Below are 14,767 nucleotides of genomic sequence, written 5' to 3' on the forward strand. Positions count from 1 at the left end.
TTGTAAAAGTTGGTTGTAGATATTGTAAAAGTTGCTTGTAGATATTGTGGAAGAATTACAAGTTTGAGGAAAGTGATTTTTCAGGTTTTTTAAAATAACTTCTGATGTTGTTCTTTATAAGAATATGAAGAAAATTCAAATTGCTGAAGTAGATCACAACACAGTTATTACAGTGAAGACCACAATACAGTTATTACAGTGAAGACCACAACACAGTTATTACAGTGAAGACCACAACACAGTTATTACAGGGAAGACCACAACACAGTTATTACAGTGAAGACCACAACACAGTTATTACAGGGAAGACCACAACACAGTTATTACAGTGAAGACCACAACACAGTTATTACAGGGAAGACCACAATACAGTTATTACAGTGAAGACCACAATACAGTTATTACAGTGAAGACCACAATACAGTTATTACAGGGAAGACCACAATACAGTTATTACAGGGTAGACCACAATACAGCTATTACAGGGAAGACCACAATACAGTTATTACAGGGTAGACCACAATACAGCTATTACAGGGAAGCCCACAATGCAGTTATTACAGGGATGACCACAATACAGTTATTACAGGGAAGACCCCAATACAGTTATTACAGGGTAGACCACAATACAGCTATTACAGGGAAGCCCACAATACAGTTATTACAGGGATGACCACAATACAGTTATTACAGGGAAGACCACAACACAGTTATTACAGTGTAGACCACAATACAGTTATTACAGGGAAGACCACAATACAGTTATTACAGGGTAGACCACAATACAGCTATTACAGGGTAGACCACAATACAGTTATTACAGGGTAGACCACAATTCAGTTATTACAGGGTAGACCACAATACAGTTATTACAGGGTAGACCACAATACAGTTATTACAGGGAAGACCACAATACAGTTATTACAGGGAAGACCACAATACAGTTATTACAGGGAAGACCACAATACAGTTATTACAGTGAAGACCACAACACAGTTATTACAGTGAAGACCACAATACAGTTATTACAGGGAAGACCACAATACAGTTATTACAGGGAAGACCACAATACAGTTATTACAGGGAAGACCACAATACAGTTATTACAGGGAAGACCACAATACAGTTATTACAGGGTAGACCACAACAACTGGTGCCTAATCTGATAAATTAAGTATTAAATAAATAACTGATTATAGATAAGTACTAAAATACATATAAATATATGGTATATCTAAGTGAAGACTTGTAGATGATACACTGTAAAGACATTCCCTGAAGTAGACGGAATTATGTGCAAACACTTCGTGAAAATGATAATGAATTTGAACTTAATAAAAAGTTAAAAATCTAAAGACTTACCAATGATTAATGAGAGTTCCAGGATGGACGGGAAGGATGTGGAAGCTAAGAACATTGTGACCATAATCCACCAGTAACTGGTGGCGTAGAGACGCAGCAGTCCGAACACTGAGTACATCATCGACGCCACCACCAGCATCGGGCGACGACCCACACTGACAACATATTACTTTTTTCAATAGTGGTAGAATAGTAGGATACTAAATGTCATTATTACTTTTATACCTTATGGGGGAAAACCTAGTTAAGGTAAGACAGTGGATAAATTACTAATGATAGCAGCACCAGTGAGCCAGAGGTTGTTCCATCACTGAACGGTTCATCATCCTGGAAAGCCCCATATCAGGAGACACTTTTTTTCGGTTTACTGATGAACAAAATTCTCCATAGTGTAGTGTGAAAGTGACTTTCGTAGCGATACTTGTCTCTCAGCTAAAGTGACTCGAGATCTATTCCCAAAAAGGACAATAGATATAGGTAACTCTCCTTACACCTGCTGACTAAGTTCACCTAACAGAAAACAAACACCTGAGTGTTAACTGACTGGTATGGGTCACGTCTTGAACACAGGGACTGGCTCTGACATGACCTAAGGAAGGTAAACAACCTGTACATTCATATTTGACAGTAAAATGATCAGTATAGAAGCAGAATTATAGGTAGTAATCAAAGATATACATGTGAGCACTAGTCTTCCCCTACTACCCATATATACATGTATGTCTATATTTTTTAAGGTCAGAGATTATTTGTTTAAAAAAAGCACAAACATGAATGCACTGATACACTATACCAAAGACTATGAATCTCTTGGATGCTATCCAAGTATGCAGCAAGCATTTCCTCTCTAGATGGCCATGCTGAGGTACTTGAACGTGAAAAACGGCTGACCTCAGGTCCCTGGCGGTCTCAATCATTCTGGAACCAAGTTCTCTGTGGGAACACGCAGCATTCTTTCAACATTAGCTCAAAGTCTCTGATCCCACTGGGACAAATTGATACTGTTGGCTTATGTCTCTGTACTTGATCTTGCACTCCTCCCTGTGAGCCACAGAACCTCCCTGTTGCCTGACACTGTGACTGATGTAGGTATCAGCCATCATGTATTGTCCCATACTCTGAACTTGCCATTCTTCCAGGGATAGATGGTGATCCCGTCGGGGTAGATTGCGAGTTTTGAGTATTGTTGGCTGCTAGGGATCAGGTCTCTCTCTCATCTGGGCATCCAGGTGTAACAAGGCTCCTCTCCATGATGTCCTTAACTTCATTGTGTTTTGTGTACCAGCCCTTGGTTTTGGAGTAGTAAACCATTTTGGTTGGCATGTCCATTGCCGCACATACACGGATATCCGTGTGAATTAAAGCAGTGAGGCAGAGAGCCACTGCAATACGGAGGGTCTATGGATCTAGGCGTGTTTCCATTACCAAAATGGGAACTGTTTGGAGGAAGTCCCAGCAGTGAGGTGCACTCAGAGTTTGGAGACAGGTAGTGTCGGATGTTGCAGTTCTTAACATGTTGACAAGCAACTTTTCGGCGTTGGGGGCCATCCGAACTAGACCGATTTTATGCCAGTGCTGTACTAGATTTTGGTGGCAGAGAGACAATTATCTCCCAGTCGGTAATGGCACTAAAGTAGCTAGGATCTAGTATTCCTGCTGAGTCACTGAGGTTGTCCAGAAGAATTTGTTTTATTAAGTCATCTGATGCTATGGAGGATGTCAAGAAAGCTGGTAGGGCAATCTGGAAGGATCTGCGTACTCCCAGTCCCCAAAACCTGACTGGAAGTGAGGCTTGCATCCACTGTCCATCTTCAAGGAAAAGACTGAATACACTCTCTAGCAAGGTCTTTAGGAGTGAGTAATATTCTTTAAGATTTGAACTGCTGAAGGCTAGGGAGCATCTCAGGAAATAGGTAAGTTTTGGGATGGACAGGCACCTGGTAAGCAGGTAAATTGCATCATATGTATTAGTGCCTTTCATTCTACCTTCCATCGTCCTGAGATCTGGGTTTTCTTTTCTAGGATCAAATCAATGGACATAAGAGGAGACCATACATACATACATATATATATATATATATTTATATATATATATATATATATATATATATATATATATATATATATATATATATATATATATATATAAGATATAAACAGCTATTGGAGGATAGATGGGCTAATGAGAGCATAGGCAATGGGGCCGAAGAGGTATGGGGTAGGTTTAAAAATGTAGTGTTAGAGTGTTCAGCAGAAGTTTGTGGTTACAGGAAAGTGGGTGTGGGAGGGAAGAGGAGCGATTGGTGGAATGATGATGTAAAGAGAGTAGTAAGGGAGAAAAAGTTAGCATATGAGAAGTTTTTACAAAGTAGAAGTGATGCAAGGAGGGAAGAGTATATGGAGAAAAAGAGAGAGGTTAAGAGAGTGGTGAAGCAATGTAAAAAGAGAGCAAATGAGAGAGTGGGTGAGATGTTATCAACAAATTTTGTTGAAAATAAGAAAAAGTTTTGGCGTGAGATTAACAAGTTAAGAAAGCCTAGAGAACAAATCGATTTGTCAGTTAAAATAGGAGAGGAGAGTTATTAAATGGAGAGTTAGAGGTATTGGGAAGATGGAGGGAATATTTTGAGGAATTGTTAAATGTTGATGAAGATAGGGAAGCTGTGATTTCGTGTATAGGACAAGGAGGAATAACATCTTGTAGGAGTGAGGAAGAGCCAGTTGTGAGTGTGTGGGAAGTTCGTGAGGCAGTAGGTAAAATGAAAGAGGGTAAGGCAGCCGGGATTGATGGGATAAAGATAGAAATGTTAAAAGCAGGTGGGAATATAGTTTTGGAGTGGTTGGTGCAATTATTTAATAAATGTATGGAAAAGGGTAAGGTACCTAGGGATTGGCAGAGAGCATGCATAGTTCCTTTGTATAAAGGCAAAGGGGATAAAAGAGAGTGCAAAAATTATAGGGGGATAAGTCTGTTGAGTATACCTGGCAAAGTGTATGGTAGAGTTATTATTGAAAGAATTAAGAGTAAGACGGAGAATAGGATAGCAGATGAACAAGGAGGCTTTAGGAAAGGTAGGGGGTGTGTGGACCAGGTGTTTACAGTGAAACATATAAGTGAACAGTATTTAGATAAGGCTAAAGAGGTCTTTGTGGCATTTATGGATTTGGAAAAGGCGTATGACAGGGTGGATAGGGGGGCAATGTGGCAGATGAGACACTTATGCAGCATATAGGAATCTTTATTCAGGAAACGTTTCGCCACACAGTGGCTTCATCACTCCAATACAAAGAGGAAGGCGTAAGGAGAGGAGGAGTATGAGGTAATCAGTCCCTCAGCCTGGAGTCGATGTGTTCAGTCCATCAATCTTGTAGAATTTTTCAAACCATTCATCACAATGTGGCAGATGTTGCAAGTGTATGGTGTAGGAGGTAGGTTACTGAAAGCAGTGAAGAGTTTTTACTGGGATAGTGAGGCTCAAGTTAGAGTATGTAGGAAAGAGGGAAATTATTTCCCAGTAAAAGTAGGCCTTAGACAAGGATGTGTGATGTCACAGTGGTTGTTTAATATATTTATAGATGGGGTCGTAAGAGAAGTAAATGCGAGGGTCTTGACAAGAGGCGTGGAGTTAAAAGATAAAGAATCACACATAAAGTGGGAGTTGTCACAGTTTGTAATAAAGTTGGTAGAATTACCGACAATATGTAAAGTAAAAGGACACAAGTGCAACTAATGTGACATTTATTGTGGCAACGTTTCGCTCTCCAGGAGCTTTATCAAGCCATTACAAACAATACATGGACACAGAGGGTATATATAAGAACATAAGAACATAAGAATGTAGGAACACTGCAGAAGGCCTACTGGCCCATACGAGGCAGGTCCTTATCAAAACGACATCTACCTAAAGCTACTCAAGAAACAACTCCCGCACCCCCCAACACCAATCAAACCCAGCCCCTCCCACTCATATATTTGTCCAGTCTCTTCTTAAAGCTACACAAGGTCCTAGCCTCTATCACCCCACTAGGAAGACTGTTCCACGCATCTACAACTCTGTTAGAAAACCAGTACTTACCTATGTCCTTTCTAAATCTAAATTTATCCAACTTATATCCATTATTTCTGGTTCTTACCTGGTTCGACACCCTCAGTACTTTATTAATATCTCCCTTGTTTATGCCTGTCATCCACTTATACACTTCAATGATATCTCCTCTCGTTCTACGCCTCTCCAGAGAGTGGAGATTTAAGGCTTTAAGTCTATCTTCATACGGGAGGTTCCTTACACAGTAAATCATTTTAGTCATTCTTCTCTGTATGCTCTGTAATGAGTCTATATCCATCCTGTAGTAAGGAGACCAAAACTGAGCAGCATAATCTAAATGAGGCCTCACTAGTGATGTATAGAGCTGCAAAATAACTTTTGGACTTCTGTTACTTATACTTCTTGAGATAAATCCAAGTAATCTGTTGGCCTTGTTGCGCACACTAAGGCACTGCTGTCTTGGCTTTAGATTTCTGCTTACCATGACTCCCAAGTCTTTTTCACATTCTGTATGATCAAGCTCTACTTCACCTAGATTATAGCTTCGAGAATTATTTTCATTACCAAGGGCAAGTACCTTACACTTATCCACATTGAACTTCATCTGCCATTTTTCAGACCAAGACATTAATTTGTCCAAATCGTCCTGGAGTTCATTGATATCCTCCTCAGAGTGAATTATACGGCCTATCTTTGTATCATCAGCAAATTTACTCATGTCACTCGTAATCCCTTCATCAAGGTCATTAATGTAAATTATGAACAAGAGAGGGCCTAAAACTGATCCTTGTGGAACGCCACTAGTGACTAATCCCCATTCAGATTTCACTCCATTAATGGTAACTCTCTGCTTTCTATTGGTTAGCCATGCCTCAATCCATGCTAGAACTTTACCTCCTATACCATGAGCTGCCACTTTTCTTAAGAGTCTCTTGTGAGGTACTCTATCGAAAGCTTTACTAAAATCCAAATAAACAATATCATATTCCATACCGCTGTCAACTGCCTCAAATGTTCTATTGAAGAACGTCAGTAAGTTTGTCAGGCAGGAACGACCTCTCGTGAATCCATGCTGAGATTCATTTATCAAGTTATGTTCTTCAAGGTGACTTCTGATAATGTCAGCTATAATTGATTCTAATAACTTGCCCACTATAGATGTCAGGCTTATTGGACTTATCCCCTGATTTGAATATAGGAACCACATTAGCCATCTTCCACAACTCTGGCACAACACTGGTAAGGATGGATGCATTGAATACACTCGTTAATGGCTGACTAAGCTCCATCTTGCATTCCTTAAGTACCCTGGAAAACAGCTCATCGGGTCCCGGGGACTTATTTTGCTTCAGTTTGTCTATCTGCTTAATAACCATGTCCCTAGTGACAGTAATATTAGTTAACTTAAATTCATCAGGAACTAAGTAATCATTGATTACTGGAATCTCATTTACATCTTCCTGTGTAAAAACTGTCAAAAAATAGTCATTAAATAAGGAGCACATTTGCAGTTCGTTATCCGTCAGCTGTCCATTCCCAATTTTCAGAGGTCCTACTTTTTCCTTCACCTTCGTCCTATACACTTGAAAGAATCCCTTTGGATTAGTCTTTGATTCATTAGCAACTCTAATTTCATAGTTGCTACAATAAATGTCACATTAGTTGCACTTGTGTCCTTTTACTTTACATTATTTAACTTATAAGTGCTAGGGTTATAGACACTCCCGAGCTTCAGAACCTTGCATTTATCCACATTGAACTGCATCTGCCACTTTTCTGACCAAGAGTAGAGTTTGTCTAAATCCTCCTGAAGTTCCCTAACATCTACGTTTGAATCAATTATCCTACCTATCTTCGTGTCATCGGCGAATTTGCTCATATCACTAGCAATTCCTTCATCAAGATCATTGATATATATTATAAACAACAACGGGCCCAAGACTGATCCCTGTGGAACGCCACTTGTTACTGATCCCCACTGGGATTTAACCCCATTTATGGACACTCTCTGCTTCCTGTCTGTGAGCCATGATTTGATCCACGAGAGCACACTTCCCCCAATGCCATGAGCTGCTACTTTCTTCAACAGTCTTTGGTGCGGAACTCTATCAAATGCCTTACTAAAATCTAAGTAAACAATATCAAATTCGTTATCGTGGTCAACAGCCTCAAAAGCTTTACTGAAGAAAGTTAATAAATTAGTTAGACAAGACCGGCCTCTTGTGAATCCATGCTGAGTATCATTAATCAAGCTATGCTTATCGAGATGGCTTCTTATGATCTCAGCTATAAGTGACTCTAGCAACTTGCCTACAATTGAGGTCAGGCTTATTGGGCGGTAATTTGACGGTAACGACTTGTCCCCTGTTTTAAAAATAGGAATTACATTAGCCATCTTCCACATATCAGACACTACACCTGTTTGAAGAGATAAATTAAAAATATTAGTTAATGGTTCACAGACTTCCATTTTGCATTCCTTAAGAACCCTTGAAAAAACCTCATCAGGACCCGGTGACTTATTTTGCTTCAGTCGGTCTATCTGCTTCACAACCATTTCACTAGTGACTGTGATATTACATAATTTATCTTCTTTTGATCCACTATAAAAATTAATTACCGGAATATTATTAGTGTCTTCCTGTGTAAAAACCGAGAGAAAATAATTATTTAAAATCGAGCACATTTCATTCTCTTTGTCAGTAAGATGCCCATAGTTATTTTTAAGGGGACCTATCTTATCTCTGACTTTTGTTCTATATACCTGGAAAAAACTTTTTGGGTTAGTTTTAGAATCCCTAGCAACTTTAATTTCATAGTCCCTTTTAGCTTTTCTTATCCCCTTTTTAATGTCCCTCTTAATGTCAATATACTGATTCATAAGGTGACCCTCGCCTCTTTTGATACGCCTATAAATTCCTTTCTTATGCCCTAGTAGATATTTCAGCCTATTATTCATCCATTTTGGGTCATTTCTATTTGATCTAATTTCCTTATAAGGGATAAACGTTCTTTGAGCAGCATGTATTGTGTTCAGAAAACTGTCATATTGATAGCTCTCTTCGTTACCCCAGTCAACAGATGATAAGTGTTCTCTAAGCCCATCGTAATCTGCTAAGCGAAAATCTGGGACTGTTACTGAATTATCCCTACTATCATACTTCCATTCAATTCTAAATGTAATTGATTTGTGGTCGCTAGCACCCAGTTCCTCTGAAACTTCTAAATTATTAACAAGGGATTCATTGTTTGCCAGAACTAAGTCAAGCAGGTTATTTCCCCTTGTAGGTTCTGTCACAAACTGCTTCAAAAAACAATCCTGAACTATTGTAATAAAGTTGGTAGAATTACCGACAATATGTAAAGTAAAAGGACACAAGTGCAACTAATGTGACATTTATTGTAGCAACGTTTCGCTCTCCAGGAGCTTTATCAAGCCATTACGTAATGGCTTGATAAAGCTCCTGGAGAGCGAAACGTTGCTACAATAAATGTCACATTAGTTGCACTTGTGTCCTTTTACTTTACAATCCTGAACTACTTCTAAGAAATCGTATGATTCTAAATTCCCAGTCAAGAAATTCCAATCAATATGACTAAAGTTAAAGTCTCCTAGAATTACTACATTATCGTGCCTTGTGGCCCTAACAATTTCCTCCCATAGTAGTCTCCCTTGGTCCCTATCTAAATTTCGGGGACGGTATATCACACCTAAAATTAATTTTTCATGCCCCTCTGAAAATTCTATCCAAACAGACTCTGTATGTGTTACTTCAGACTTAATACCCGTTTTTATGCAACAGTTCAAGCGATCTCGGACATACAATGCCACCCCACCCCCCTTCCCGATACTTCTATCTACTTGGAACAATTTAAAACCCTGAATGTGACATTCTGCAGGCATGTCCCGACTTTTTGAATTAAACCACGTCTCAGTAATGGCAAATACATCTATGTTACCTGCACTAGCAACTAGTCTCAACTCGTCCATCTTATTCCTAGCACTGCGACTATTTGTGTAATAAATTTTTAATGACCCTCCACTCTCTTTACCCTTCCTGCTCCTTTCTGTTATTCCACTAAACTTATTACTGTCCTTGTTAATTAGTGCCACTGGCTTTCCAATATCCACCTCATTTTGCCTATTACTAGTTCTCCTAGTACTCATGTTACTACCCTGCGACTTCACAGTTTTCCCGCCAAAACCCATACCACTAACTATTCCTAGTTTAAAGACCTAACAGCTCCCTCCACTGCGTTGGCCAGTGCTCCCACCCCACACCTAGATAAGTGAACCCCATCCCTGGCATACATGTCATTTCTGCCATAGAAGAGGTCCCAGTTGTCAATGAATGTTACTGCATTTTCCTTACAGTACTTGTCCAGCCAGCAATTGACACCAATTGCTCTGGACAACCATTCATTTCCAACTCCTCTCCTTGGCAAAATGCAACATATGACAGGTTTCCCACCCTTCCTCCTAATTATCTCTATTGCTGACCTATACCTGCTAATCAGGTCCTCACTCCTACGTCTGCCAACATCGTTGCCTCCAGCACTGAGACAGATAATAGGATTGCTCCCATTACCTCTCATGATGTCATCCAGACGGCTAACAATATCCTTCATCCCAGCCCCAGGAAAACACACTCTCTGCCTCCTACTCCTATCCTTCAAACAGAAAGCCCTATCCATGTACCTAATCTGGCTATCCCCAACAACAACAATGTTTTTACCTTCCTTGGCGTCGTCCGTCGTGATGCTCCGAGTAGTCGACTCACATTCGCCAGGTAGCATTACTCCACTTGTAGAATTCGTCAAGACGTTCTCGATGGTCTTCTTTGGGGTTTCTAAGGATGTCTTACTCACGTCTGCCAATGCTTCTTTGGTGCTCGTTGTGGCATTCCCAGCAGAACACTCACATTCGTCAGGTAGCACCGAGAATGAGTTGGAAGTTTCCACGGTAGTCTTCTGGTTTCTCGTTGTTTCAGCCTCTCCAACCGTTTTCTTGATCTTCAGCTTGGTTCCATGTTGCCCGACAACTGACCAAGCTCCCCTCTTAACCTGGGGACTCACAACAGAAGGATTACTACGAATCCTCTTGTTCTCCTCCGTTAATCGCCGTATCTCCATCTTAGCAACTCTGAGCTCCTCTCTGAGCTGCTGGTAAAGTTGCTCAAGGGAAGGCATCCTGGTACAGATTCACAGAGAGCACACAAATAGGTCTTCACAGAGCTAAGTACACGTCACCACTCAAACTAAGTACACGTCACCACTGAACTAAGTACACGTCACCACTGGCTAAGTACACGTCACCACTGACTAAGTACACGTCACCACTGACTAAGTACACGTCACCACTTCAATGATATCTCCCCTCATTCTACGCCTCTCCAGAGAGTGGAGATTTAAGGCTTTAAGTCTATCTTCATACGGGAGGTTCCTTACACAGTAAATCATTTTAGTCATTCTTCTCTGTATGTTCTCTAATGAGTCTATGTCCATCCTGTAGTAAGGGGACCAAAACTGAGCAGCATAATCTAAATGAGGCCTCACTAGTGATGTATAGAGCTGTAAAATAACTTTTGGACTTCTGTTACTTATACTTCTTGAGATAAATCCAAGTAATCTGTTGGCCTTGTTGTGCACACTGAGGCACTGCTGTCTTGGCTTTAGATTTCTGCTTACCATGACACCCAAGTCTTTTTCACATTCTGTATGACCAAGCTCTACTTCACCTAGATTATAGCTTCGAGGGTTATTTTCATTACCAAGGGCAAGTACCTTACACTTATCCACATTAAACTTCATCTGCCATTTTTCAGACCAAGACATTAATTTGTTCAAATCGTCCTGGAGTTCTTTGATATCCTCCTCAGAGTGAATTATACGGCCTATCTTTGTATCATCAGCAAACTTACTCATGTCACTAGTAATCCCTTCATCAAGGTCATTAATGTAAATTATGAACAGGAGAGGGCCTAAAACTGATCCTTGTGGAACGCCACTAGTGACTAATCACCATCATATGGGTGTGAAGCATGGGTGATGAATGTTGCAGTGAGGAAAAGGCTGGAGGCAGTGGAGATGTCATGTCTGAGAGCAATGTGTGGTGTGAATATAATGCAGAGAATTCGTAGTTTGGAAGTTAGGAGGAGGTGCGGGATTACCAAAACTGTTGTCCAGAGGGCTGAGGAAGGGTTGTTGAGGTGGTTCGGACATGTGAAGAGAATGGAGCGAAACAGAATAACTTCAAGAGTGTATCAGTCTGTAGTGGAAGGAAGGAGGGGTAGGGGTCGGCCTAGGAAAGGTTGGAGGGAGGGGGTAAAGGAGGTTTTGTGTGCGAGGGGCTTGGACTTCCAGCAGGCATGCGTGAGCGTGTTTGATAGGAGTGAATGGAGACAAATGGTTTTTAATACTTGACGTGCTGTTGGAGTGTGAGCAAAGTAACATTTATGAAGAGGTTCAGAGAAACCGGCAGGCCGGACTTGAGTCCTGGAGATGGGAAGTACAGTGCCTGCACTCTGAAGGAGGGGTGTTAATGTTGCAGTTTAAAAACTGTAGTGTAAAGCACCCTTCTGGCAAGACAGTGATGGAGTGAATGATGGTGAAAGTTTTTCTTTTTCGGGCCACCCTGCCTTGGTGGGAATCGGCCAGTGTGATAATAATAAATAAATAAATATATATATATATATATATATATATATATATATATATATATATATATATATATATATATATATATATATATATATATATATATATGTCGTGCCGAATAGGCAGAATTTGCGATCTTGGCTTAAATAGCAACGTTCATCTTGCCATATAGGACAAGTGAAAATTTTTGTTTGCAATAATTTTCCCGAAATCATTCTGAACCTAAAGAAAAAAATATATTTCACTGTGTTTGTTTAGTATTAAATTACTGTAATCAAATCTAAAATATATTTAGTTGGGTTAGGATAAAATAAATTGCTCCTGTTACAATAAGGTTAGGTAAGTTTTCTAAGTTTCTTTTGGTGCAAAATTAAAAATTTTTACATTAACATTAATGAAAAAATATATCTTTAAGTGTATAAGAGAAAATTTTAGAAAGAACTTAATTTTAAATGAGTTCTTGCTAATTGACCAGTTTTACATATTCGGCACTGTGAGGGAAAAGTTCAATAGATAGGAGTAGCGAGGGAGTAGATAGTAACAATAGTTTCATTGCCGGCTACTTGTTAAGGTAGGGTAAGTCAAGCTCCCGCTATTCCAGCCTTTTTTCCCCCACTCCAAAGGTGATAGTTTGATTGCCGGCTGCTTGTTAAGGTAGGGTCAGTCTAGCTCCCGCTATCCCTTCCCCTCCTTCTTCCCCCCCCCGAAAGGTGACGTGTGGGTCTCCGGTCGAAACAGTAATCACTAGACTCACAGCTCCCAGCACTACTTACAATAAGTACATGCCTGCCTTGTATTCTAGTGGATTTATTGGTTGAAAGCTTCACTTTTGACCAATAATAAACTTAGTCCTTTCAGTCTTGCTCTAAGATGACTGTTGTAATAATCACCACATCTTTTAGGTATTGTACTTATCATGGAGAGTGATTTCTTAAGCAGTGGGTAACCTGTCTATCTTTCCAGCTTGGATGACAGAGAGGGTCACCTGCCAATCAACGAGTAGAATTGATGGAGATGGACTAACGTCCTGAGACTTCCCCTTTTTGGATTTAATTACCTGGGCACCTGTATGAAATTGCAGGACGTAACCCCTCATCATTGCAGCGGTAAAGAACCTGCTTTCCTGTCATCGGGATAGAATACTCACGGCTATACTGTGAAGAACGAACCGGTGGGTTGTAACCAACACCTGCGACCCCCTTCCCATCATCAGCAACTGCTACGATTTCAACAACACTCAGTGTCACCAACACCAGACACCCCTATATATATTAGCATTGAGTTCAAATGTTATTTTATTCATTTCATTTTTTATTTTTCTTTCAAATAGGATATACCTTTCATGTTTTATTGTTTTAAGTTTGCTTTAATAAATAATAAAGTGTTTATCTTTGTGAATTATTATTTCTTTTTCTATTCATTAATTTTCCTGAGGAGGAGACAGCCTTGGTAATACTGTCTGAAGTTGTTACAGGGCTGAGTAAGCCTTCACAGGCACGACATATATATATTTATATATATATATATATATATATATATATATATATATATATATATATATATATATATATATATATATATATATATATATATATATATATGTATGTATATATATAACACTGAGTCTCTGAAAGAGGAAGCTGGTCGCCCTGTGGTCCTTGGTTTCTATGATGAGCTTTTCACCCAGCTCTTTGTGAAACTTTGGAGCACACTTGCCCCATGCTCCAAGGGTCTCCGAACCTATTGGAATGAAGTTATAGCAAGGGGAAAGGTCTTCATATTTTCGGATCTTCTTGGTCTCCCTGTGGCTGGCAGCTCCACCCCCTTCCACTATGGAGTATGGCAAGTAGGTGTCTGCCAATGTGGCAGCACAGGTGTAGTCCCAAGCAATCTGCTTTCCATCCTTCCAGGGTAGCATAGTGGCTCAATCTGGACGCTTTTGACTTCCATCAGTCCTCTGTACTTGGGGTTCCCGATGAGCTGGGCAACGGGCTGTGGCGAGGCTTCTCTTTATGATGTCATTGACCTCCTCATGTCTGGCATACTTCCCTTCTGCTGTGTGACACACGAGACCATGAAGTCCGAATTAATCAGCTGTCGCCCTGCCGCAAATACACCTATGTTCGGTGAGGATGGCGGCGGCTAGGCGAAGAGCAACACCAATCCTAATGGCCTGTGGGTCGAGACGGGTGCCCAGGGAGGAATTAGGAACAGCTAACAGGAAATCTCCTGAGTGTGGTGCCTTCACTGCCAGGAGACGAGATTTGTCCTTTCCTGAAGCATTGGAGAGCATTGTGTTGGCGATTTTTTCCATGATCGGTTTGTCCCAGTGCGACTGTTTGTGCTGTTTGGGAGGAACTGGTCTACTGGAGGAGTCTGCAAGGGTGTCTCACCACATTGCTGCTTCAGTAAACCTGGGGTCTTGAGCTCCTACCACGTCTCTCAAGCGTTCGGGAACTATCTTCTTGACTAATGCACTGGAAGCCAAACACGAAGACAGAAAAGCAGGTAAAGCAACATGCGTTGCTTTGCGCACCCTTATACCTCCCAATAACACTGGGAGGGTTGCCTGATCCCATTGCTGATCCTCTAGTGACAGGTTCAGTGCCTTCTTAAAAGTTGATCTCAGGTGAGCATCATATTCATCGAGTGTTGGGTTGTCAAAAAAGGGTGCACACCTCAAGAAGTAAGTGAGTCTTGGC

General features: G+C 40.5%; 1 protein-coding gene across 1 annotated transcript in view; it reads right to left on the reverse strand.

Moving 5' to 3' along the window:
• Positions 1-14,767, reverse strand: part of LOC128696603 (solute carrier family 22 member 7) — a 360,956-nt gene that overhangs the window by 143,996 nt on the left and 202,193 nt on the right. The window contains exon 5 of the mRNA XM_070094771.1: positions 1,363-1,517. Within this exon, the coding sequence (XP_069950872.1) occupies positions 1,363-1,517 (155 nt within the window). The remainder of the gene's footprint in view (positions 1-1,362; positions 1,518-14,767) is intronic.

The sequence above is a fragment of the Cherax quadricarinatus genome, chromosome 47 (genome assembly GCF_038502225.1).
Source record: "Cherax quadricarinatus isolate ZL_2023a chromosome 47, ASM3850222v1, whole genome shotgun sequence".
NCBI lineage: Eukaryota > Metazoa > Arthropoda > Malacostraca > Decapoda > Parastacidae > Cherax > Cherax quadricarinatus.